The 26,868-nt window shown below is 39.5% G+C and overlaps 1 protein-coding gene across 1 annotated transcript in view; it reads left to right on the forward strand.

Moving 5' to 3' along the window:
* Nucleotides 1–26,868, forward strand: part of SYNE2 (spectrin repeat containing nuclear envelope protein 2) — a 172,583-nt gene that overhangs the window by 62,035 nt on the left and 83,680 nt on the right. Inside the window, 24 exon segments of the mRNA XM_083863278.1 lie at nucleotides 487–599; nucleotides 1,359–1,561; nucleotides 1,915–2,034; nucleotides 2,139–2,427; nucleotides 2,792–2,961; nucleotides 4,305–4,614; nucleotides 5,222–5,386; nucleotides 6,235–6,591; nucleotides 7,075–7,209; nucleotides 8,200–8,361; nucleotides 9,390–9,536; nucleotides 11,701–11,856; nucleotides 12,224–12,489; nucleotides 13,580–15,689; nucleotides 16,373–16,695; nucleotides 17,387–17,531; nucleotides 17,918–18,133; nucleotides 18,481–18,746; nucleotides 19,507–19,663; nucleotides 20,982–21,137; nucleotides 23,762–23,902; nucleotides 24,234–24,416; nucleotides 24,905–25,042; nucleotides 26,092–26,277. Of these exon segments, the coding sequence (XP_083719404.1) occupies nucleotides 487–599; nucleotides 1,359–1,561; nucleotides 1,915–2,034; nucleotides 2,139–2,427; nucleotides 2,792–2,961; nucleotides 4,305–4,614; nucleotides 5,222–5,386; nucleotides 6,235–6,591; nucleotides 7,075–7,209; nucleotides 8,200–8,361; nucleotides 9,390–9,536; nucleotides 11,701–11,856; nucleotides 12,224–12,489; nucleotides 13,580–15,689; nucleotides 16,373–16,695; nucleotides 17,387–17,531; nucleotides 17,918–18,133; nucleotides 18,481–18,746; nucleotides 19,507–19,663; nucleotides 20,982–21,137; nucleotides 23,762–23,902; nucleotides 24,234–24,416; nucleotides 24,905–25,042; nucleotides 26,092–26,277 (6,614 nt within the window).

Consider the following 26,868-nt stretch of genomic DNA (forward strand, 5'->3'; position numbering starts at 1 on the left):
GAGTATGTAATTTAAAAATAAAGAAATCCAGTGTTTTAATTTCTTCCAGTTATTTTTTATTTAAAATTAGTTACAAGAATAAATAGTGTTACTGTTCTTTGCTTTTAGCAGACACAAGATTATGCAGATGGGAAATTTGGCCCATAGAGAGTCTCAATGTCTTCAAATGTTTTTAAAATAGTATTAATCTGTGTAAGAATGAGAAGTTTCCACCAGGCTATTCCAAGTGTTGTTTACCCAAGCTGCTGTGTATAACAGACTTGCCTGTTCCTGGGGAACAGGTGTGTTGATTGTCAGCTAATGAGAGCTAAAAAAAAAAAAAGAGCGGCAGCATTTTCAGTCACACATTCTGTAGTAAAAAGCAACCTTTGACAGTAGCACTGATAAACAAAATTGTAAATTGTCTGAAATCTTTATGTTAAACAGAATTTTCTTTTACAGAATGCAATTAATGAAAAAATTTGAATGTACCTTTTTTTTTTTCAGGTCAGTGCAAGAATTTTAATGACTGGTTCAGCAGCACTCAGCTGTCTCTGAAGGACTGCTTTGAGCCCTCAGAAACAAAACCCATACTGGAAGAAAGACTACAGAGGCTAAAGGTAAAGTATTAAAATACTGTAATTTCTAAAGCTGATTGTTCTTGAAGTGTTGCTCTTTTTACCCATGAGACTGTTCTTGGGACTGAATTCAACTGCTGTGGTTTTTTAACTGGAGGCTGAAAGAACATCTCATATAACTGAAAGCATTAGGAAAAAAAGGGCAATGAAAATAAAACCTAATGGAATGAAGTCAGACAACTTGGGCAAGTGAGAGACAGGACAGTAGTTAAAGAAAATCAGTGGACCTTGACTAAGTACTTCAGTGTGAAAGGCTGCAGGAAGTCAAATGTGTAGAGAGTAGCATGAAATTTTGACCCCAATAGACTCAAATGTGAAAAAGTTTGCATTTAATTTGTTGTGGCAAGATTTTCTCTGCAAATCAGACAGAATGAACAGAAAACAGATGGAAAAGCCACAACATCTGCAAGAAGCAATCACAGTTAAGCAGCAGAAGGAGATAGAGTGATGTCAGTGCTAGATTTGGGTGCTGCTTGCCTGTTTCTGTGTGTACCAGTTCTGTAGAGAAGAGAAAACGAGTCATCAATTCCACTTTCTCCTTATTTTACAAACAGCAACTTTTCCATTTACATGTGCAATAGTCAGCAAACTGAATTAACATAAATTCCTTTTCAGGAAGTGAAATTGCCGGAAAAAATCTGGCAGAGATAATAACAGGAGCTGAAAAGCTCCTGTAACATAAATATCTGTTACACTACAGCAAATTTGACAAATGCATCTTGTGCTTGTGTTCTTTTTCAGCACTTCCTAACATCTGAAGGCAGAGATAGAGACATCCAAGAGGTTAAAGCTTTATTGAATAAAGTGAAGCCTTACTTGCCCAAAGCAAGCATTAACCACCTCAACAGTCGTGTGAGAGATCAAGAGGCAGAACTGCAAAGGTTGATCTCCAAATGTCAGAAAAGGGAAAAGGAACTCGGTGCCTCTCTCCAGCAGCTCAGTAGGTAGGGAACTAATCTTGTGTCTGACATTTTAATAACAAGTGGTATCAAATGATTCATTATTAAGCAGCCATAGGGAATGGCAAGCAACCCTTCTTTTTACAAAAGATGGTGTTTTAATCAAATGTTTTGTTGTATGTTCCATGTAGGCTGTTTTTTCAATTCATAGCAGACCTGTATGGAAACTATGGACAATTTCAGTGACATGAACAGAGATAGTTAAGTTAGGCTTATGTTTAAAATTTTGCTTGATCAGACATTGTATTTATGTTATTTTTTCAGCAAAACACTGCTGCCAGCAGGTTTTAGCCATGTGATGTCTCTTATTTTGACCTGAGTCTCTATTCCTCCATTAGCCTTGAAGAAAGCAGCATGGCCTTGGGAGAGTGGCTCTCTGCTCAGGAGGAGAAAGTAAAAGAGATCAATAAAGATGATACAGAAGTTGAAAATGTCTATAAAACACTATTAATGCAGAGGTATTGGCTTCTTTGCTCTAAGAACTGTCTTCTAAACAAGATTGTTCCATGTTGTTACAACAAATAGATGTTGATTTTTTTTATTATTATTATTTTTTTTTCAGGAAACCATTTGATTCCCTGGTTCAGCTATCAAATTCCTTGAGGGAGACTGGGCTGTCAGAATATGAAACCCTTTCAGAAACCAGTAATCTCATTAGCAGGTACCATGCACTGACAACACGTGTCAGTGAAATGGCAGGGGATACTGAGAGACTTCCAGTGGAAGGACAAAATTTTGAAGACCTTGTCCAGGATGTTTCTTGCTGGATCAAAAAGCTTGAGGAGGCTCTTAATAAAATGAGTTCTCAAGGAAGTGAGTTGCCATCAGATGAAAGGATTAATCACATAAAGGTATTGTGTTAAATATATTCCTTTTTCACCTTCCACCTCAAGCTAATGCTTGATGAGTCAGTACCTCCTGAAAGACACTGTCACTGCTCATAGCCTGTAGTTTTGTCATTTGAGCATTTTTTTATTTGTCACCACAATATCGGTCTTCTTTGTAGAGAATAACTAATAAATCAGCTTAATTGCGCCAGACATTGAAAATTAGATGATCTATCTGTTTATGTGTTAGCTATGTAATATATTAGAAGAGGATTTCTGTTGTGTTAAACAGCAGTGTGAAAAGTCTGAAAAAAATAATGGTAATACATTTTATTTTGTAATCAAAAATAGTTCTATATGCACTGCTTCTGCTTCTTGTTTAATACAGGAAATCACAAGTCTCAGAGATGAAGCTGAGGCCAAAATACAGAGCATGGTGGCTTTAGGAGAAACTATATTGAGAAATGAGAAAAATAAGAAGCCAGAGGTTCAGCAGGCTATTTCTGATCTCCAGAAAAAGTGGGAAAACATCTGTCAGCTGGCCACTGAATGTACCAGGTAATGTGGAATTTGCCAAGAGGCAGTGGAGATCACTTACTACTATACTGATTTTTTTTTTCCTTCTTCCTGCATCCATTCCATTCATTTTCAGTTCTTTCTTTGGGAGCAGAATGAGATACCCACAGAAATAGTTGTATTTCTGCAGAGTTGTGAAGGGGCAGGTCACAGTTTGGCCTGAATGGTCTGGTGGTGAATAGCCAGAGATATTTTCTGGTGTGGCCATGAATAGCCAGAGAATGTTCTGTTTCCTCCTGTTATTATTGAGCTCCCAGTAAAAGCAGCACAAGAGGTGCTCAGGAAGATGGAGCGTTGGCTGTGTTGGATCCAGCACAGCAGAATGCAAAGCACTGTTAAAAGCAGGAGAGGAGATGCTCTGCATGTCTGAAGAGATGCTCAGGACCTTGCAGGATAAGGCTTGTGAACAGCAGATGTACCACAGGAACAACAGCAGTGAGAACCTGGAACAGGGAACTTGATGCAAGAGCCCTTCACGTATGTGAGGCTGTGCTTTGTTTATGTGCCAAAAAATATGAATCTTATGGGGCAGAACCCAAAACAGTGAAGCTTTGCTTTTGTCCTCAATTATCTTGATGTACTTTACAGAATTATATCCAGACTATTTATTTGGATTTGTTTGTGTGGGATCATATTTTTGAATGTTGGCATTTAAGTTCCATCTGGAAGATATCTGAGCTCCATTGCTAAATGTGAACATACAAATGTTACTTCTGTCTCATTGCATACTTCCTGTGGACAAATGCAACCTCTTCACCTGCAGCAGATCAGCATGTGTGCTTATAAAGCACACTAAGAGAAATCCAATGTAAAGGTCAGGAGGGTAATCACTGGGTTGTACTAACATATCCCATATTGTAAATGCTGGTTTTGTTGTCTGTATCTCTAAAACACTCCCCCGCCCAACTAAATGTGATGTGTGTCTTCTACAGAACATTCCTTTTCAGGAGGCTGTCATGGGAAGTCAAGGAAAGCAGGCTCATTACCATATTGTAGTTTTTTGTACAGAATTTCTGCTGCAATGAAAAGCAGAAGAATAAAGAGCTTGAGCATCACATCTCAGACGTTAGAAACTGTGGGTTTATAGGTTAAGGTTTAAGAGGGTAGTCATTCGTCTGCATTTAAGTCAAATTAATCTGCAATACCTTCAGTGTTTTTCATCGCCTTGAAAATTCCAGTTTGATCAGTGATTTAAAATCTGGAGAAAAAAGTATTCAGTGCACTCAAGTTCATTCTCATGGTTGACTTGTTCACACTTTGACATTTTCTAGGTAATCAATACATTCGTTTTTTTACCACTGTTAAACACAGTATTTTTTCCTTAGTCCTCAGCAGCAACTTCAGTGCAACAGGGAGCAATATGAGCAAAGCAAAGAAGATCTGAAACAGGCTCTAATGGAACTGGAGAAACAGCAACAGGAGATTTTTGCCCTTCAGCCTGGTTTGGAGGAGAAGCAAGCTCAGCTGGCAAACTATGCTGACCTCCTGCAGAAAACAGAAGCCTTGACTTCCCAATTTAGCAAATTGAAAAGCCAGAAGGAGCATCTCCAGGGCCACGCTGTCGATCCCTGCTTCACAGAGGCAGAATGGTCAGAATTAAAGCACCAGCATGAAAATCTGCTCAGCCAGCTCCAGGTTAGAACCTCACTCTCCTTTCCTCTTGGTTGCAGTTCTCACTGTCCAGCTGTGGTACCATTCAGGTGGGAAGGTTATGGGTAAAGCTGGGAGTGGAGGGAGTTCCTCTGGAAAAGGGCAGGGAATATCTCTCTCTCTCTCTCTGAGGGATAAATACTGAAACAAATGTGACCAAAGTAAGTGTGAAGAACATTTTGTACTGTATAAACAGATTTGGATGGCTATAATATGAAGCATTTGCTCTGACATTCTTCAAGCCATGGTAGGTTTTCTTCCTTTTGGAAGGATGGATTTGGAAAGATTCTTTTCCAGCATCTTGCTTGTTTTTGGTTTCACCCAATGTAGGGCAAATTGAGTTTGTACCCTATGTGGCATTCCGTCTCTAATGTTTCATCCATTTTAAGAGAAAACATCCTTTTTATGTTTCTATGGAATGCCAACCCTTCTGCTTCCTGCTATTCATGAAAATATTATGAATTATATTTAAAATATTTTATGGGAAACAAGCAAGTTTGTTTGCTGGTGAGGTCCTGGAAAAGCTGTAACAGTCTGTGGATGATTGTTTGAGATAATTGTGGACTAATCCTAGAAACTCCTTGGTTTCTAGACCATGATGCAGACATTGGAAAGCCCTGTTCAAGAGCACCAGCAGGCTCAGGATGTGGTAACAGACCTGAGCACTGAGCTGGAAACTGTCACTGAGAAGCTTGTTGAGTGTGATGGTCCAGCAAAGGAGCAACCATCAGCTGAGCAAAATCAGTTGAAATCACAGGTATGTTGCAGTTTCTGCATCATGGAGACCATCACATTTGTAAAAGAGAGCTGCTCATGGTGTCAAACCAAAAAGCTATGAAACCTGTCTAAAATAAAAGATTTGTAATGTTCCTTTATTGAGATAATTGTAGGACTCAAACCACTCTTAATGAACTGGGGAGACCTTTTCCTGTTGGCTGAACTGAAGGTTCAGGAGAAATTGTCCTACCTCAAGCATGCAGGATTCTTCTGTTTGGTTAGGATTTTTGGTTTTTACTCTCAGGGCACAATGAGGAAAGAGAGGATTAAATTTAGTATTAGTGTCATTAATTTAGCCAGTGGGAAGAATTTTTTAAAAAGTCAGTGAGCCAAGTCCGTTTTTAAGAAGAGTCCTTCATGCATAAGTAGACATTCTTCTGCCCTTAGGCAGAAGGGTACTCAGTGTTGTAGCTGTGAGCACAGAGAGCTGCTTTAAGCTGAAATCGTAGCTCAGATATGGATCACTGCAATTCCCTGTCCTTCAGAACTCGCTATACCACTAAGAAGGGAAAAGGAATAGGAGAGGAGGTGAGGGGGGAATTACCTGTTCAGAACTTGGAAGGATCATCATGTACCACCCAGTGGGCTGTTGTATTATTTTGTCACTGTAATGCTTTTAGCTTCAGGTGTTCTCTGTGCATAAAATGGCTGATGAAATTATTGATTTAGTAATTGACTTTCTGCAGCAAGTAGGTCTGCATGTACCTTTCAACACAGTTTGTTGTTGAAAACAAGTGTTTATGATTTTGGAGGTTGACTTTAGATCTTAACATTAGGTATATTGAGTGAAGATACTTTTCAAATAAAATGTTTTCTTCACGTTTAAAGGAACAACAGGGACCTCTTAGCCGATGTGAAGACACGGTAAAGAAAAGTCTGGTTTTAACAGAAACTGTTAAACAAAACGCCTCTTCACCAGAACAGGAATTTATTAAGGATGAGATTGAAACACTTCAGAGTGAACACAAAAGTCTGGAAGAAAGACTTGAAAATGTCGAGCAAAAGAACGAAAACATTTTCCGTGAGGCCCTTGAGTTAAAAGATGAGCTTGGTAATGAAATACAAAAGGGAGATAAGGCAGATACAACACTGAAGAGAGAGACACAGATCACTTCTGATACTCCAGTTTCTGCAGAGGAGACCCCCACAGCAGTGGAGCTGAAGGAGCCTTTGGAAATGAGTGATGTGAGTTTATTTATTGACAGAAACAGCAGTGGAAAGCTGGCTAAAGAGACATCTCAAATGTCTTCTGTGCATCGCATCCTTAATTTCACTGAAATTAAGCCTCCTGTTAATACAAGTGGAAGAAAAGAAGTGGCAGGAGCTCTCATAACTTGTTACAGCAAGTCTGTAAGAGGCCAAAAATATATTTAAAGCAGCAGTTTTCCATTGAAATACAATTCCATTTAAGTGCATGTAATTTTCTCTTTCCTCTAATTAGAGCAGGTATTCTTGGTCAGGACATGGGGAGAAGGTGTAGAGATGGGAAAACTGCAGATGCACCTCTGCCTAAGAGTTTTGAGAGCATCTCTTAAACCAGTGAGACTTGTTTAGAACTGCAGCACAGTATTTGTCCTGTTTGTTTTCAGAGAGAATAATTTTTTCCATTCAGAGATTTGATGTTAAAATACAATGTTTATGGTAACACTTTTCTATCATTTCTCCTAGGGTCAGGATGTAAATGGAAATATGTCTGAGAAAGAGAGGCAGAGTGCTCCAGTTTTGGAGGAAAGCAGTGTATTGTCAGACAGCCCATTACAGGACATCCATCACAGCAAGGACAGATTGGGGCAGGCTGTTCAGGTACCTGACAAATGTGTTTTAATTTCAGTCAGTGTGTACGTGTGTGTGTGTTCATTAGAAATCCATATGTAATTCCTTAAAATTTGTTGTCTTACGGAGGCATGTTTTCCATCTGATGAAAGGAATGATAAATTATGTTTTCTCCAAATCATCCCCTCAGCCTTGCTCATGTGAAGAGTGCAAGAGATTAAAGTGATAGTCTCTGCAAACCCCCAGGGCTTGGACCCACTCTGTTCATGATGCACAATCTACACCTACCTGTGATTTCACAAAATCCATCACAAAATGGCTTGGGTTGGAAAGGATGTTAAAGTTCATCTAGTTCCAACCCCCTGCCATGGGCAGGGACACCTTCCACTAGACCAGGTTGCCCTGAGCCCCACCCAGCCTGGCCTTACACACTTCCAGGGATGGGAATTCAACAGGTTTTGTCACTGTAGGTAATGGGAGGTCACTAACCTGGAACTGCTGATTTTTATGGGACCTCAGGACACTGATGCTGTTGATGCTGTTTAAATGACTTTAAAAAAAATTACTTATAAAAATGTGAATGTAAATGTGTGCAAGGCTGAGAGAATGATTTGGAGTACTCGTTGACCTCACCATGGATTAATAAGATTACCTAGGAGAAATGACCATCAAAATATCACAGTGGAAACTGTCCATACAGGGATTTCTGTAGAAGGTGCAAGATTAATAGTTACCAAATATGTCTAATCAGAAACTTCTATAACCATATTAAAAATCATGTGAGCACTTACTCCTGTTTACCCTGTCCTGAAACTGTTTCAGAGTGGGTAAGATCCCAACATGGCAAACTGATCTAAGCAGAGGCTTCCAGTTCTCTGAGTTTGAGTTACCTCAGCCTTTTCCTTCATTCATTAACCTAAACTGAAGATACAGTAGACAGATTGTGGAGTGGGAAGTTTCTTAGCAAATTTTGTACTGTGACTTTTACTGATTGTAAACATTTTGCATTTTTCAAATCAGGGAGAGACTGATAAGGAGAACCCAGATACAGATAAACCTGACAAAATCCAAGAGGGTGTTCTGGACAGTGCAGTTCTGGGTGATGAAGCAGAACTTGAAAGACATCAGGATGGTGTTGTTATAGAAGGTGATCAATCTAGGAAGAAAACCCATCCAGCACAGGTAACTGGACATGAGGTTACACCAGAGTGGTTGAATTTGAGGGTATATGTATCCAGTTTAGTTGCACTGGGGATGATACTACTATGAAATGAGTAAGAATAGCCTCAAGTTTACACTGAGCTACTTTTTCTGATGTGATACTTAGTATGCTTAATTTTTTCCTGTACATTTAAAATGAGTATAGAGGGAGGTTTTTTTCTTTAGTAGTTAGCTGAGGATCATTCCAAGGGATATTGCATTCCAAGTCACCTGGATATATTGTGAATTCTGGCCATTTTGCCTGAATACTGTTGTTGTACTTGACTTGCTTGCATTTATATAGATTTCTTATTTACATATTTACTTTGCATGTGTGAAAGCTGCATTTGGGGTGCTGTGCCCTATGTGGTGCACCCTGGTACAAGGGGAATTTTGACACCCAGAGCAGTGTTTAGGAGCTGGAGCCATAAGGACTGGGAAGAGGCCAAGTTCCTGCTGGAGATGAAAAGGCTGACAGGGATCTTATTCCTGTCATCTCCTCTCTGAAGAGGGGAGGTGTTACAGAGCCAGACTCTCTCAGAATTTCCGTTTTAGCAAACCCTGTGAGTTCCTGAAACCTACATCCAGCACATCTCCAGGTTACCCATGGGGACTATCCTGCCTGGGTGTCTAACCAGACACTCTGTCTACAGTACAAGTGCAAATCCTCAGGAAAAAGCTAAACTTTTAAAAAATGAATTCAAGACTGTGTCCAGGAGCACACAATTCAAGGTCCCTGCTTAGAATAATGAAATATGAACAGCGTAGGTCAGAGCACTTGCAATTTATTCTAAAAATTTATAACAAAATTACAGCACTGCTTCTTGTAATTGGTTTCCTTTGCCATAACCTTGCTCACAGTAAATTATGAGGTGTAATTATGGTTTTCCTCATCTACCTATAATTATGGGGTTTATAACTTTCTCATCTCAAGCACTGTAATTACTACTCGTCAGATTTGATTAGAGCTTTTTGATTACTGGTTTCTTTTGTTTTTCTTACACCACAAGGAGGAACCAGGTGATGTTGAGAATCAGTCATACAGAGAAGATGGGGGGCAGGTTCAACAGAAGCTGTGCCAGAAAGGTCAAGCCCTGGAATCTGTAGCAGCTGAGAAAGATGGTCTGGGTTCAAATCCCCCAGTTCCTGCACATGAGGTAACCCACAGTCTGTTATTTCAAGTGAAATGTTCCAGTTGTTCAGTTTTTGTTTCCACGTGGGCCTCAGCTGAAGTTGTTTTAAAAGAGGAGACAACTACTCACATCAAAATCAAGACCATTGTGTGTAGTTCTTATTTATGTTCATGGTAGTATTGAACTTCATCCAAAGCCCTTGCCACGTCATAATTTTCAGTGGATCTGTTCAAAAAAGTTTACCTAGTTCTTAGAGCCATCATAATCAGTCTTTATGATATTTAGACTTTCTCTTTAAACTGTTTATCAATACAAACTTCTTTCCATGTTATTACAGTCAGTTATGACAGTTTTGCCATCATTAGGAAGGCAGATCAGAAAACTGAAATCAAAGATGATCCTACATAAGGCAATAAATGAAATAGAGAAAGGAAAAGAGATTCAAGCTGAATTAATGATAAGTTACATTACTAAATGACTTTACTAAGTCTACAGGTCATTTCCTCCTCTCCTGTCACTTATTACCTGGGAAAAGAGATCAACCCCAGCCCCAGCTGGCTGGTTGCTACTGTCAGGGAGTTATAAAGAGTGACAGGCTAAACAACCCCAGACTTGTGCTCCAGACCCTTCCCCAGCTCTGTTGCCCTTCTCTGGACACACTCCAGCCCCTCAAGGTCTTTCATGTAGTGAGGGGCCCAAAACTGGACACAGATTTTGAGCTGCAGCCTCTCCTGTCTGTATCCATGGAGGCAGTGCCACAGTGTGCAATGAGAACATCACACAAACAAGCAAAACAACTACACAGTAAGGTTTTTCTAAAAGTCAGGACACTTCTCTGTGTCTTTTGATGTGTTGATATTTCAATCTAGTGAAGTGGATTTCCTCCTTTCTGTGTGATAGCTTAGCTGAGTTTTAATGCTTACTTCAGTTCTATGGCACTCCAAAGTCTCTTGAGATTAAATCTTATGTCTGAATTGGTACAACTGTTATGGATATGTACACAGAGAAATTGAAAAGTTCTCCAACTGACTGCTTCATGAGTGGCCTCTTCAGTTTTGACTGAAAATAACCTGGAGTTCAAATAAAGAGAACTGTTCTTCTCTGATGATGTGTACTATGTGCTGTATGTTTCCCACACTTGAAAGCAGGTATATTTTACACAGATCATGACCCATGAAGGGACAGATGACAGTGACAGCTTACAAGTGACATATGGCTGCAGGGATAGCTGGCTGCTTCTAATAAAACACTGTTTAAAGTAGCAGTACATGAAGTTTACCAGGCAACAATTTTTTTACTGCTGCTGATTTTAGATGTTAGTGCCATGGAGAAGCTCACACTGCAGTAATATCTGTGTATTTTTATGGATTCACTCATATAAATTTTATACATGGAACAGATCACCAGGTATAGACAGGCAGTGGGAGAAGGGAAATGCAAAAAGATTTTTGAGGGATGTTCACATGGTCCAGCTAGCCTGGGACATTTCATTTATGATGCTATCTGCAACAGCTGAAGGTGATGTTAAACCTGGCCCCAGCCCAAGTCCTTCTGTTGTGGGAATCAGAGGCAGTGCCAGGGACTGGCTCTGGAGCCTTGTAATCTCTCCCCACCCTGTTTGAGACATGACTCCCTACTGCTCTCGCCTTACCCCAGATTTTGGATAATGCTTGTGACAGTGGCAGCTGTGGCTTTGTGTCACAGCCAGGCTGCTTCATGCATGAGCTGCCCTGTGAAGAAGAGCTGAAGAGGTGTCCTGGTGAAGGACACAGCAGTATTGTCAGGGCAGGTGCTGAGCAGAAGGAATATGGGTGTGAGGAGAGGATAAAGTTCCATGAATGTGTAAGGAGAAGAGGGAGAACACACAACAGACCTGTGAATTTATCAGTAACAGAGGTGAGTGCAGGGAGGATGTTATTTGAAGATGAGGATGTCAGAGTTTCACTTGAAATGATGAGCAGAGATCACAGTCAAAGCTGTCTGAGCAGTGCTGACAGGATGGGGTGACTGGGGAACAGTGATGGAGCTCCCAGTTTCTGGGTCCTGGTTCATCCCCAGAGGCTGTGGGGGAAACCACAGCAGGATTTAACAGCCCCAGCATGGCTTAAACAGTTGAAGCAAAGTGCTGCAGTCAGAAAACTTATTGGTTTAGACCCTTCAAAAATAAGAATCTTGTTTTGTGTTGTAGGACACAGGTGCAGAAGTGGTTGTCCAGAAGGAGCTATTTCCCAGAGTGCAAGTAAACAATGAATATTTTGAAGAGGAACAAAAGGTCAATGAGCTGAAAAACGAAGTGGCTGAACTGGATATGGTGCTTATAAATGAGCAACTAAAAGAGCTGGAGGTATGGAAACTGCAAAGCCGTTCCTCATTTTTAATGTAGTGATACACTTGCAGAATTGTGATTCACTTGGACAAACCAAAAATGTTGCCCATAGCCTTATCTGAGTTTTAACTGCACAATTAGTCAGTTTGTCTGCAAACACCATGTCTTGATGCATGTCCCTGTAAATCCCATAGTTTGTACTGCTCTTCCAGAGGGCAGTGATAGATACCCCTAGGATTGCTTCCATGATGTGCTCCCTTGCTTGTGGATGAGCAGGAATATGTTTGTAGGTGAATCAGTATTTAGCTGTATTTTGTGTTGAAAACTGAGAGTCCTTGAGATCAACCTTTAACCCCTTCTCTCTCTGTGGTGGGCTTGATTGTAGAATTTAAAAACTGAGCTGGAATTGTGGAAAGCAAAGTCTCTGTGCCATGGTGAAGAAGCAATTCCCAGTGGAAAAGGATCAAATGGAGCAGAGCTGCAGACCACAGAGCCTGTGGAGCCCTGTTGGGACAGGCTGCTCCAGGAACTGGAAGCTGTTAAGGCAGTGAAACAACAACAGTGCTGTTTAATTAATGAATACCAGAAAAATCTTTCTGCTGCACAGTCCTCCATGAAAAATTTGTCAACAGAAAAAGATAACATAAAAATGTAAGTGGAGTGGAGGGGTTTGGTTAAGAGAACCTGTTATTTGCAGAACAAATATGGTTCTAAGCTGAATTTCATGACATGCTTCAGTAATGCTCAGTCACAAATATGGAGTTATATCCACTTCAAGAGATGTCTTAGAGGTTTGTACGTTTGTGAACAGAGTTAAGCAGAAGAATTTCTGGTGTCTCTCTGCTACCCTTAAACAATATGTACTCTCTTCATTCTTTAGGCAAAACAAAGAAGTAGTTGCTGGGCTAAAAACCTGTAAAAATCCATCTTAATTTTTTTTTAAAATGTGGTAGATGTGAAATACTCTTTTTTTTTTAAGGACTCATAAATTTTAGGGTTTTTTCTGAATGAGATATCTCTTTATTCTGAAAACTAACCTTACTTGATAGGAAAAATTCCATAGCAATAAGTAAGTCTACATTACGAATTCAGAGGTAACCAATGCACAAAAAATATTTACTATGTTTTGTGAATTAGTCTTCAAAACAGAGAACTAGTTTGTCATGGTAATGTACCAAAATAATTTGAAAACATTTAAAACTCGTGAAATTGTTAATTTACAGCATAGAGATTAACAAAATGTAATAGAAGTCTATCTGCTAAATGTATTTTAGGGCATTTAAAATACTTTTGGAAATAAAAGATGAGTAGATTCATTTGGAAGAGTTTAGCTTGCATGAATTGGAATTTCTCAGTTTTTTCATAGCCAAATTTTATCTTCATTGTCAACCGGAAGTTATTATAAAATGTTGCTAATTTGCTTAGAGGTGACATAACACTATTGCTGATTTTTTTAAATGGGGGCTATGTTTTATATTAGTAGACACTGCAATTTTAGAGAATATAAAGTAGAACATACCTTGTTTGCGCAGATATCTATGAACAGTGAGTGCTCTACAGATAAGCATGAAATAATGACACTGCAAGGGTGGTTAGGGAATTCCTAAGAGGACATTGGGAAATACATGTGATTAAGTGAGTAGGGTTAGTGAATTGTGCTCTAAACAGTGAAATTTGTTTTAAAAAAATCTATGTATAAGGAGAATTCATTATTTTTAAACACTGCTCATGTTTTTCGCAGGGGTCCTATGAACAACACAGCTCTTCTGGAGAAAATCAAGGCATGCACAGAGTCCTTACGAAAAGAAAGAGATGTCTTAAACCAGTTGCAAAGTCAGCAGGAGGTTTTATCTCAGCATTTGACATGCATGGATAAAGTGTTGACAGAGAGCCAAATGAGGCAGCTGGAGCACTGGTGGCAGCACATGGAACAAGCAGTGCAAAAGAAACATGATCAGGTTGTGGCAGAAATCGATGAATTTAACCTGCTTATGAATAAAGCCCGGGATATTCAGAGGCTGATACAAGAACAGTATTTGCAAGCTGAGTTACGTTCCTCAGCTGCAGGAAAAGCCAAAGACCCTCTAATTTGGACCACAGAGCTACAGGACATTAAGCATGGTCTTTCTCTATTAAAAAGAAGGATTGAGCTGCAGATGAAAAGAATTTGGAGTGATCAGGAGAAGGTGGCTTTGGAGAACTCTATACAAGATTTGCAGAGCAAATTGGAAGCATTATCAGCACAGCAAACTCCTCAAGAAGATACTCATACCACTGGTCCTGCACTCATGAAACATGAAATGATGAAGAGGCTGAAAGAAAACATTTCCTGGGTCAAAGATTCACTATCCCACCTCGATGAGAAAGCAGCACTTTTCCCCAGTGACGTCAAATCACAGATCAGAAATTGTCAACTTATGAACACAGACATCCTAAACAGAGAACCTGTGATTGTGTCCCTGGATTATGGGCTCCAGCACATCCTTCCCAGCTTGGAGCCAGAGGAGGTCTCTGACATGACCTTCCTTTTACAGACATTGAAGAATTCATACAAGGCTCTTGTTTTAAAATCTGCTCAGAGATTGCAGCACTTGGAGCTCCAGCTGGAGGAGAGGCAGAGACTCACTGCAGAAATAGACAAAGTTCACTCTCAGCTTTGCAAAGCTGAGCTGATGGCCAGGCCTGACCCAAACCAAGCCAGCACATTCTCAGAGCTTGTCAGCCAACAAGACATTCTGAAGGAGATGCTAAAGGACGTACAGGAAATAGAAGTGCTTATCTCATCCCACTGCAAAGAGAGTCAGGTCACAGCTGGGCAGCTGAGCCTGTCTGAACAGCTCTTCTTGATTGATCAGTTAAGAAGTCTGAAGAATCGAGCAAGGAAGACGCAGAGGCAAATTCAAAGTAAACTTCATGAAGTAGAACAAAAGACAGCTGTCTCCAGAGAGTTTGCTGAAGGAATAGCTTCCCTGCAGCAGGATCTTGGTGACCTACAGGATGGTGAAATGAACCTGAAAGATGACGAATTAGTAGGTGCCAACCAGGCACTGAAGGACAAATGCCAAGCACTGAAAGAAAAAGTGTTAGCTTTTCAGTCTAGTTTGTCACAAGCAATGAAGTACAAGGAAATATTTGAGTGTGTGGGTCTGAAATGGGACTCATTGCAGCTGGATGAATTGCAAACTAAATTTTCTAAAATTAAAAACAAAATTAAAGGGAAAATAGCACACTTGGAAAATATTATTAGGGAATGGGATAAGATTCAAGGATTGCTAAATGAAATCCAGACTGCGACATCCACTGTAAGAAAAGGAGCCAATATCCTAAATGATAGCTCCAGCTCTTCTCCTGCTGAGAATGTCATATCTGCACAGATTCTATTGCAGGCTGTTCAACAAATCTTGTACTTAACCCAGGAGGCAGCAAATCAAATAAACAAAAATGAGGTCTTTGATACATCATTCAAAGAGTCTAAGAGGAAAGAAATAAAGAGTCTAGAGAAAAATATTGAAGAATTAAAGCAGTTTCTTCAAAACTTGGTCTCTGGGCTACAGAGTGTAAGCAAGGAAGGTAGCCAGAATGAATTAGAAAATATATTCCACATCATAAAGCATATTCAATTAGAACTCCAGCAGCCACTTGTGATAGACATCAATACAATGCAGGATGAAAAGCTGCGATGGGAAGCAATTCAGAATATGATGGAAGGAAAGTTTTCTGCTCTTAAATGTATAATGGAAAAAGAGAAGGAGAAACAAGAAGAAAAATCTCCTGCTGCTGGAATAGAAATAAAGTTAGAGACACTGCAAGGCCATGAAGCACAACTGAAGGCAGACATTGCTGCCCGTGTTGTAAGTATATTTAGTGGAAGTGAAGTATTGACATATGCCTTTCCCCAATAATTAGATTAGGTGTCTGTGACTGTGGCATTTTTATTTTCATTACTCACATCCTCATTTATTCTAACAGCTGAATTGGCCTGTGATCATCTCTGCATTGGTGAATAGAATGGGAATCATGACAGAACTAAGAATACAAAGAAAGTTGTGTTCAGTTTGATTATAATCAATCAATGGGGATTAGCACAAGAAGAGAATAGTAAAGAGGAGTCAGGAAGAAGCTGTGTTGAAATATTCAGCTGAAGAGAGTCTGAGTGCAGTCATCTTGTGATTATAGGCAGCATTTTCAATAGTGACAGTGATGAAAAAATCCAAGCACCTTGTTTCTGCTCTAAAGAGAAGCTTTACCAGTTGGGAATGATCAAGAAGATCAGAGTACAGGTCAAACCAATGTGATCAGGAATGGTGAACATAATTCCTGTCCTGAGGGCAATAAAGGCATGGGTTACAGCTCTGCTCTGTGACTACATAAGTAGCAGATCTGTTTGCCATGTGTCTTCCCTCACCTCCTCAGGCCAATTCTGGGAGCATTGGTCTCAAAGACAGCCAAGTGTGAAGTTCTAAGAACATGTGGTGATTCAGAAGGGTACAGCAGCCTTATTATATTGTTCCTTTTTTCTTTTTAATGCTTTCAGAATGCCCTGGAGGAGGCGTGTAGGGCTGGTGAGCTTTATACCATGGCCCTTCAGAGGTCTGCCAGGTTCCTTGAGGACTGTGAAGCTCCAGCCCAGGCTGCTGCAGCAGAGCTCTGTGGCTCAGTGGAGATCTGTCAGACTCCACACTGGAAAGAGGAAGAGTTCAACTCTGCAAAGGCTGACCTAGAAAACCTCCTCTCCAAGCTGAAAAACCTAGTGAAGCCAGAAGATAAAGTATATCTGGAAAATGCTGTAAGAGAACTGGTGGAAAAGAGTTTGGCATTAAGGAAGAAGGCTCAAAGAAAGGAATCTGATATACAGAGGTGGGTGAGATCTTCATAGATCTTGTTCCTTATTGTGAGAAACTTGACTGAAAATAAATCCAGTGTTGTTTCTGCTCTGATAGAAATTCAGCTATTCAGAAATTCCAGCAAAAAGAAGTGTAAGCATTCCTGTTTTCCTCAGGTGTGATTGTTAAGGAAGGAAAATTGCCAGACACTAACCACAGTGCTACTGATTCACAGTGCAATCATTTCTTATATATTCCAAAATGTGGGGCTTGAGTGAGGGTCATAGGGTGACAGAATCAGAAGAAAGCACATTTCTAGTCTCTAGTTCAGTGCTTGTGGAGATTAGAATAATTTTCAGAGGGTCCCTAATTTATGTCTGCCATAGACTGTTCTGATTGCTTGGGAAATTAAAGCCCAAACAAGGCACAGGCTGTAGTTTCCTTCCTTCAAGTACAGAAGAAATCTGCAGGGGCTTCAAATTCATGTACAGAAAAGGTTTGGGAGATAGAGTATAGGATTTTTAAATTGCTTGATCATGATCCAGTGATGAGTACCTCAGGTATCAAACCTGGAGTGTTTAACAAATGCTAATTGACAATAACTTGAAAAACAGTCAGGACTAGAAGTTAATAATGTTTTTTAAAAATTTTTATTCTCTTGGGAATTATGGTTGGAGAGAGGAACAACCATAAATTTTAATTGATCCATTAATTGTTTCATGCAGGTATTTTGAAAAGCACAAAAGCTACACAGAAACCAAAGATAAAGTGTGTGATAATCTTAAGAAACTGGAAAAGATGCTTAGACAGTCTTTGTCTAAGATTCCAATGTCTTATAAAGAAGCTTTGGAGCATTTGGAAGAAAGCAAGGTAAGAACTTGAAAAGCTTATGCAAAACTAATACAGCTATGCATACCCTGGGACATCATAATAGAAAGAAGTGGAATTCTTTATCTTATATTTATGTACCTATAAAACCACTGAATATATTAATAGGTTTACGTATTTGTTAAAAGACCAGGTATAATAGACCGTGTGAAATGAGTATATCTTACTGCTGTAGAAATGAGAAATTTTATTTACTCCATCTTTCTCCACAGTCTTAACCAGCAGAACTCCCTCATTATGACCATATTTTATCAGCTCAGTGGAGTGATTGCCCTTTTTCTAGAGGATCCTAATCATGTTACTGAATACTTCATTAACACTCCTGACTGTAGCATTTTATTTATTGATGCGTTTGTTTTTCCTGTAAGATTTTAGTCTCCAGCATTGGCTCTGCTGAAGAGGATCTCGTGAAGCTGAGGCAGATCTCTGGAGAGATGATGAGGTTATGCAGAGGAAGTGACAGAGCCCTGGGCAGGATTGTAACAGTGCTGTGGGAAAACTGGCTGGGTTTGCTTGAGGCAGCCAAAGGGCTGGAAATTACCTGTGAAGAACTAAAACAGGAATGGAAATTCATCAATGAAGAGGTGAGTTGCTCAACATCTGTAAGTTTAGGGGGTGGAGATGGGCCTGTGAGTAAAAATGGCCTGTAAAGGGTTGAGATCAGAGCAGAACATCATTTCCCACCCTTTCTTCAACCCAGAGTCAGAAATGGTGGGGATATTTATTCAGTCCTCTGAACCCAGAGCAGCTCTGCACAGGGTTATGTGCTTTGTTCAAGCAAACTCAGAAGTTCTGTCACACTTCAAAGGTTCGAGTTCTGACTGTGTAATTCCTTAGTACTTAGTCACCCGTGTGGGTAAATGAATAATGTAACTTCAGATGGTGGGATTAAAAAAAACTTATCTCATGCTTTGCCATGGTGTTTACCTAGCTGGAACGAGAAGCAATAATTCTTGATAAGCTCCAGGAAGAGCAGCCAGAGAGCCTTAAAGAGAAGGAAAAGGCCACCAGAGAGGAACTAGTGGACCTACTCGATTTTGTGAGCTCATTTGAGGAAAACATCAACCAGCAGCAGCTCCTCTTGCTCTTGCTCCTTCACCGGATTGGAAACATCCTGAACACACCTGAAAATGCTGAGGGAGAAGCTGCCCTTCCTGCCTTGTGTGAGATAAAGGCAATGCAAGAGCGCTGTAAAAAGTAAGTGGTGTGAAATTTCTGTTGAAAATATGAGGTAGGACTATTCACAAGCAGAGGATTTTACTGGATAGCAAAGAATATATCAAGGCTGTAATGCAGTTAAAAAGACAATGAATACTCTCTTGGGTCAGACCAATGCTCCATCTCACCCATCTGCTGTCTCCAGGATGGGCATTGGGGAATATTATTTAGGGAGAAGATCTGAGTCTGGCCATGTCATTTGTGGGCTGCAATTTGTGTTCAACTACAGTAGGAATCAAGGAACAATAGTCAGTTTTAGAGGTTCCAAGTACTTGTGAATTTTAAGATTCTCTGCTTTAAGGAAAATAATACCTTGTGCTTTTTGCAACAATGCAGCTTCTGTCTTACTGAGTGCCACTGTCTAAAATTCTCACCAAATATTTTTTACAAATCTGATGATTGTATTCACCCTTCTCTGGGTTTGCTTTTTGACATGGTAATCTTTGTGAACAACATCTGCTCTGACAGCATCTTCATACTGAGAACCTGACCTGTGCTGTTTAAATATGCCTGCTCTCTGGTTTGGTCTAGCAAACAGCACTGTCTGAGGACTCACTTTAAAGAAACTGAGATAATAAATTACATAAAACTCATAGATTTAATAACAGAAAAGCATCCTAAGTTAGAGAAAAATGTGGTTCTGGATATATACCTACATAATATCTGTATTAAGCATGCTCTTTGCTCCTGCTTAGTGTAGAGTCTAAAACAATGTATTCTTTCTGGTAATCTTGCATAGGTTGTACAAAAAAGCTCAAGACCATAAAGATTCTGTGAAAGCTGAGATTCAAGAGAGGAACAAGGTCATTGAAGAAATAAGTGCTGTGACAAATGCATTACAGAATGCTGCATCTGTGTTATTGCAGGATGCTGATGGAAAGGCAGAACAGCTGGAGGTTGGTAACAGCTCTTTTATTGTGATATGCAGAATTATCTCCTGGTTTATGCTGGTACTTGAACATGCTCCAGATAAAATTCATGGCAAGGTCTATGCACATTGACTTAAAGACAAGGAATCTGGCTCAGCAGAATACAACTGCACAGAAACCAGTTTGCAGAGACATGCTTTGTTTTGGAGACGGGAATTGTAACTGATTCTTTCCAGTTCAGGTCAGGGAATCTGTGAACTCCCATAAATATTGGCACAATCTTAATTGGGCCATTTGACAGCAGCAGCCTTCTCCCTGAGAGAATGAGGCACACAGCTGTTCATGGTTTGAGGGTTTGGGGGTTTTTATTATCAGACCCAGTTGTTATGGGATGACAGGAAATAAATCAATCTCAGTGTCTTACATATTTCTTCTGTGTGTTGCATTTGTTTGAAGGAAAAGATTCCCAAGTGAAGACAGTGAGTTAGTGGATTACCATTACTCCTGATTGAAAAAGCAAAGGCAGTTAATTTTAGTGTCTTTCATAGCCTAGTAGGAGGTTTGGATAATTTTTCCCAATAACTTGAATTAACATTTGAGTTACTCAAAGAGCTGAGCACTGGAGAAAGGAACCATAAAGCCAGCAAACAGAACCTTCCAACTTGAAACTCTAGAAAACCTTCCAAACAAATGCATTTCTTCATTCTTTCTGCAGGAGGACTTAGCTTGGGTTTTATTTCTAGGCCACAGGCTGTAGACAGTTGTTTAAGCTTCTTTTATCTCATAAAACCTGCATTCTTCATGCAGAACTGGAAACTACTGTTTTGAGAAGAGCCTGCTGTGCTGCTCTGCGTAATTGCCTGAAAGCAGACACTTCAGCCTGAAACCTGTTGCTTTTTGTGGCCTTTGTGTTGTTTATAATAATGAAGGGATGGACGTTGGCTATTAAACGTCTTTCAAAGGGAAAAATGCACTTTTGGCAAAAGGGAGAGCTCAAAGGTTAACGTTTAATCACAGGAGCTCTTCAGAGGGTCCCTTTGCTGTGGCTGTCAATGGACATCAGTGCGTCACTTCCCCTACCTGGGGCAGTATCAGGTTTAATTAATTCTTACAGATTGAAAAGCATCATTTGATTAAATGAGTCAGTATTGCTTAGAGTTTATCTGCTTGCAGAGGTGATCAAATCAGGTTTGATATCCCAAACCAAATTTTTCCAAACCATAATCATGGTAGGAAATACAAAACACATTACCTGTGTGTGTATATACACATATATATGTATATATGCACCCATGCACTCAGTGAAAACTGGGTAAAACTGCTGAAGTTATTCTTAATTTTGTAGGAGCTTCAGAGTGTGATTGGCAGAGAGAGTCAGGCTCTGGAGGATATCATGGAGAAACTTCGGATCAAGTATTCTGAAATGTACACAATAGTCCCTGCAGAGATCGAAACCCAGCTGGAGGACTGCAAGAAAGTATTGCAAGACCTAGAAGAGAAGGTAACTGGTGATGTGGTTTCCATATTTATCTACTTGCAGTGTATAAATCATTGCTCATGACTAGGTCTCTTTTTAGAATAATCTTATGGGAAGCAGTGTGAATATAACATTTTTTATTTTTTATTAAAAACGGACATGCCAGAATGTTTAGCAATAATTTTTAATATGATATGGATGCTGTCTTCTATCCAATCTGATTCTTAAACTGGGAACTTGAAGTTGGTTGCAAAGTTTGCACAGCTTAAATGGGAAAATATTTTCAGAACTAGGTTAAAAAGGACTTGGAGACAGGCTTTTTTTAAAAAAGGTAATGGTTCTTTTTACCACCTCTGAGTACATGGTCACCTCCCTTTAAAATCAGGGAATTTAAATAACTGAATCCCACTGCATCAGTTTTTTGCAATATATTCTATCTACAAGGGATATAAGGACTTTGCTGAAAGCAAAATTAAGGGGAAACAAAGTAATATTCTCAGTTTGGGGTCAAATTTTTAGCCTGATACAATTACCATCATTGTTACTTACTCATTTGTGTTATTTTAAAAATGAAAAGAAAACCAACTCCTTTCAGTTCTCATATGTCAGTAATAATAATGTTCAGTGCTAATTTTTAAGGTTAAATCTTGGTTAATTTGATAAAATTTGAAAGTTTAATAAAACAATTTTGAAATCAAGCTACTTTTTAGTGTCCATCAAATTACTCATCTTACATAAAATATTTAGCAGCATGTTAACTAAAGCTTATGAGTATTAATTTGGTTAACTTTATAGTTTCTGTTTCAAAATGGGACTAGTCTTTTCAGAACCAACAACAGGGAGGAGAGAAGAGAAGGAAAGCAAAACAGTATTTATGCTTTGGGGTTTTTTTGATGTTTACTGTTTCATTTACCAAGATATAAAACGTTATCTCAAAGCACACATTACCTGTTTGAGTTAAAGAACTGGTCCTGGAAGCTTGATAATGTTTGCTTTTCACATTTAGATATTGGAAAACAATATAAACTACCTTGGAATTTTTCAGAGTGCATTTAGGAAACAAAAAAAATCATGGTGGAACTGGAGGTCAGTTCAGTTGCATATTAGGAGATACCAGCATGTGTTAAATTGAGTTGTCATATTTTAATGTCATTCTTCTTTCTTCTAAATCTGCATACCAAAAAATGAAAACAAATTGTACATTTAATGCTATAAATAATACATTTTATCCCAGTAAGAAGTATTGAAATTAAAATCCTTTGCTGATGACTGGAGCATTGACAGATGAAGTGGTTTTATCCTGAAGAAATAGAGGAAGTCAGAGCTTGATCTGTTTACTCATTTCCAGCTGTGTCACATCACTCATATATGATTCTTTTTTATTTTGGAAGCTGTCACTGCAATTATCAACAATTTTTCATGTTTGGTATATTCCAGGATAGTAGTAATGGTCAAGTGTTCAGTGATTACAGCCTGAATTCCTTTTTTCCAAGAAGTCTTAGGCACAAAGTACAGACTTCACAGGTTTTATGGTGTAAGCAGGAGTATTTCAGAGGAGCTCTCCAGTTCTTTCTGTATATATTTATTTTGATTAATGAAATTTTATCAATACAACATTGTACTGTGGGTAGTTTTTAGAGAGGTTGTGTGGGAATCTGTAAATGATGTTAATAAAATTAAGAAATGAGTAGACAATTTATTAAGTAAAAATGGTCTTAATTCCTCATCCCAGAACAGTGATAAAGTGTTTCGGTAGTAGGAGCTTCAAACTAAAACAGCTGTTAAATTAAAAATCTTTGGCATCAAGGCAGCATGAAACTGTTCAGTGTGCATTTGCCCCCTGAATCCTAGGGCTGCAGCACACAAAGAATTCACCACAATTTAACAATTTCCAGCCAGGTGCCTGGCTGACCCTGGCAGCCAGCAGGGTTTAGTAAGAAAAGATGTGACTTCTGGGGCAAGATCAAGGACTTTTCTCACTCCCTGCACTTCATCTAGTCCAGAGTAACCCGGCAGCTTATGCTGTGTTGCTCAGTCCTGCACTCAGGCAATTACTCAGCTTCAGCTTGGAGAGTTTTTCTCTTTACACAGAAAATCAGGCTCTCCAGTGCACCAATTTTTCATTTCTGTGGAGTCCTGCAGAGTGAAATCAAGTTCCTTGGAGCCTTTTATTTTAGTGATAAATCTCCAAGTTTATATCGAGAAATTTGCTGTGCATTGATGCACTTTGATATTCCCTTATTTGTTACATGGAAGTCACAGCTGTCAGCTGGGACACCAGGGTGTCATTTTGGGTTTCTTACAGCATAAATCCAAATCCTTCCCACCATGCAGCATGATGAGCCCCTGTTAGAGATGAGAGCAGGGTGAAGCACAGCACCCAGGGAGCTGCAGTGCCTCAGTGCTTGTTTCCTCAGGGATTGCTTTTCTGAGCCAGGCATTTTTTAATGGGAGCAAGTTAGTGAACAACTTGGAGATGTTGAACCTGCTCATGTTAATGCTTCTCTCTGCAAATGTAGCTCCATTCCAGTGTTTTTAACTGACTTGTCAAGAGAAACAAAAAGAATTTGAATAATTTTGGTAGGATGGTGCAGAGAAAGAAGCAGATCTTTGTAATCGCTCCTATTGTTTTCTCTTTGCTCTGGCAGGTTAGCTCTGAAATCTTGCAGAACTCTCCTCAGTATGTGCTGAAAAGGAAAGCAGAGACTATTAACAATGGCCTTCAAGCTATTGAAAAGATGTTACAACAGAAGAGTGAAAACATTACAAAAGCCAAAGAAGTTCAGAAGGTAATCTTGCCAAAAAAATAATCTGTGGACATTAAAAGACTTTTGGTTGATTTTACAGAGCCTGGTTTAGCATCAAGTGGTCTTCCATTCATTTTATGTCTGTAAAAGAAGTACAAGCAACCATTTAGCTGGTGAATATTTATCAATTCTTTCTCACAGGAAAATACATGCTTTTTTCAACTGTGCATCACACCAGTAGATGCAAAGTGTTCTGTTCTCATCATATCAGTTCTGAAACCTTTGCAATTCGTGTCCCACATGAAGAACAAATAATGCTGCTGTTGTCTTTGAGCCTGACCTTCTGTTTCATTTCCCTCCTCTCCATGTGCAGCAAATTTGGGATATGCTGGACCTTTGGCATTACAAACTCAACGAACTGGATGCAGAAGTGCAGGATATAGTGGAGCAGGATTCCTGCCATGCCCAGGAGTTGATGGATATCTTGGTGGCTCCCTTGAGGCAGTACCAGCAGGTCTCACAGCGAGCTGAGCGCAGAACTGCCATTCTCAACAAGGTAGGTGCAAAGGGATCACTTCTGTAAAAACCCAATCCTGTTAAAAAAAAAAAACAGAGTGAAGGCTTTGCATGAGGCATCATGGGAAGCTCTCAAATGAGCAGAGTCACTAGCCTGCTGTGGAAATGGTTTTTGTAGGGATTTCTGGAGTGGTTACCCCAAAGGACTGGCTCAAGCCATGGTTGAGGGGTTTGTAGGGGGAATTCTTCAGGTAGTTCTCTCAGACTATGCTAATGGGCTATTAAAATGCCATTGCCATATAAGTTGCAACAATGCCCCCATGAAACATAAACATGCAAGCACCAAAATTACTTTGGTGAGAGGGAAATCATGAAACTGTTTCAGAAAAATGGTTTTTATTTCACCATGCTAATTTAACCAACCACAATGCCAAATGCATCCTATTTTCTTTTAATCTTGTTCCTAGATTATCTTACACAATGAAGCAATTAACTTGTGACTTTCTGTAAAATTCTATCATTTCCTAGGCCACCAGCAAGATGGAAGAATATGAGGAGCACTTGAAGAATGTGAAAGATTGGATAGAAAGCACCAACAGTTTGCTAAGAGCTGATGGTCAGCACGACTCTGCAAAAAGCTTACACAAACATACTGATGAGCTCCAGGTAAGAGCTGATGCAGATAAATGCTTCTGTTAGCACTTGATGCTCTGTACAGTTTTCCATTCTTAATTGTTACTGACATAAGTAATTTACCATTTTCAGTAAATCCTTTAAGTGAAAAATAGTTATAGTTGACACTCACGAAATACAGATGCTTTTTTGGTGCTGGACATAGCTATCTTGTGCAACTGCTGAACAAGTTCCAGAAATGTGTGATTGTCTTCTGTAACTCTGCTCAGTGGCTCTGGTCAGTTTTTACTGCCTGCATATATAGAATTCTTTCTATATTGTATGTGAGCCAAAAAGGCAAAGTGCTTTTGATGAAAAGGGTTTTTTGATGTCTGTGTGTTAGATGGAAACTTTGAAGTGGGTTGTGGTTTGGAAGGCTATGCTCACTGTTTCTTGAAGGTAATTTTGATTGGTAATTTCAAAAATCAAATGTTTGTAATACTACAGGAAAGATCAGGGCCACTGCCAAAAAAAAAAAAATTCTGGCAATTTTGTACTTAAAATTTGAGTTTTCTGTGCATCCACTCCTTGGCTTAGACCAAGTGAGAAAATTGGTGTTCTAAACATAGACTTTTGTAGTAGGACTAGTAAGAATTCTTGACAGGAAGTAGCTGGCCATTCTGGGCTGATATGTTACAAAATGTGGGAGAATGTGATTTCCAAAACCCATGAACATTTTTTGTGGCAAAAGTTTTTTGTCTCCTGTCTTTGTGAAATGGAACATTTTGTTTGTCTTGGGCTGTGAAACCAGTGGATTTGGAAATGCACCCTGGGCTTGCATTAGAGTGGAAACATTCATTCAGTCCTTTCCTTCACCCAGACAAATGGATCTCGTGCATTTCTTGCAGCCTTGACTGTTCTTCATGACAGTGTTCTCTGTAGTTAATCCAAAAGCTCAGCCACTTCAGTGCAGGGGAAGAGATTTCACATCACCCACAACTGGCCTGATACTTTTTGGAGCATTTTGTTCCTTCTAATCTTTACCTTTGTAACTTTAATGTTCAGCAGTGATGTATCAAACTAATCTCCTGGTTTTTCTCCAGATGGCTTTGGAAGACTCAGAGCAAAAGCAAAATCTTCTGCATGGAATCTCCATGGAGCTGAAGGAGCTATCACCTGTCTTTGAAACTGACAGTGTAATGCAACAGCTGAATGAAATAGATGTTCAAGTAGCAGCTTTACAGCATGAGATAGCAGAGATTCTTCCACAAATCCTGCATGTTGCTGATGTAAGTCTGGGTGACTCCTAAGTGCCTTTTATCAGAGCTTCATCAGGTGTTAGGAAATGCAGATTGCATCACCTGCATGGAAAACAGTGTTGTAGTGCTGGTTTTTGTAGGTGTGCCATGCAAGGAAATTAATTGTTTGGAAACAAACCATCAGAAAGCATTAGTTAACTAATTAAGCTGTAAAGTTCAGAATTAGCACAGGGTGTAGGAGGAAAGGCTGTGAGCCTGGGTTGGTTCAGCCCAGAAAAGTTTGGAGGGTGAGAGGTTGATATTGCTGCTGTTTGCTGCTACATGATGGGAGATTGCAAACAGGATTGGACCAGCCTCTTCTTGGGGTGTTCAGCAAAAAGATGAGCAGTAGCAGACCTCAAGTGTAGCAAAGGAAATTATATCTACATAGTCAGAAGGATTTTAATTTTTATTTTTTTTGCATTGAAATTGGTCAAACACTAGATTAGGGGCTCCAAGCAGGAGTAATATTCCCACTTCAAGAGATACCCAAATCTCAACAGGATCAGACCCCAAGTGCCCTGGTTTGATGGGTACCAGAGACTTTTCAAGGTCCTTTCCAGCCTAATCTACCCTGTGACT

Source organism: Zosterops lateralis (genome assembly GCF_965231275.1).
Source record: "Zosterops lateralis genome assembly, chromosome: 6".
NCBI classification, from domain to species: Eukaryota; Metazoa; Chordata; class Aves; order Passeriformes; family Zosteropidae; genus Zosterops; species Zosterops lateralis.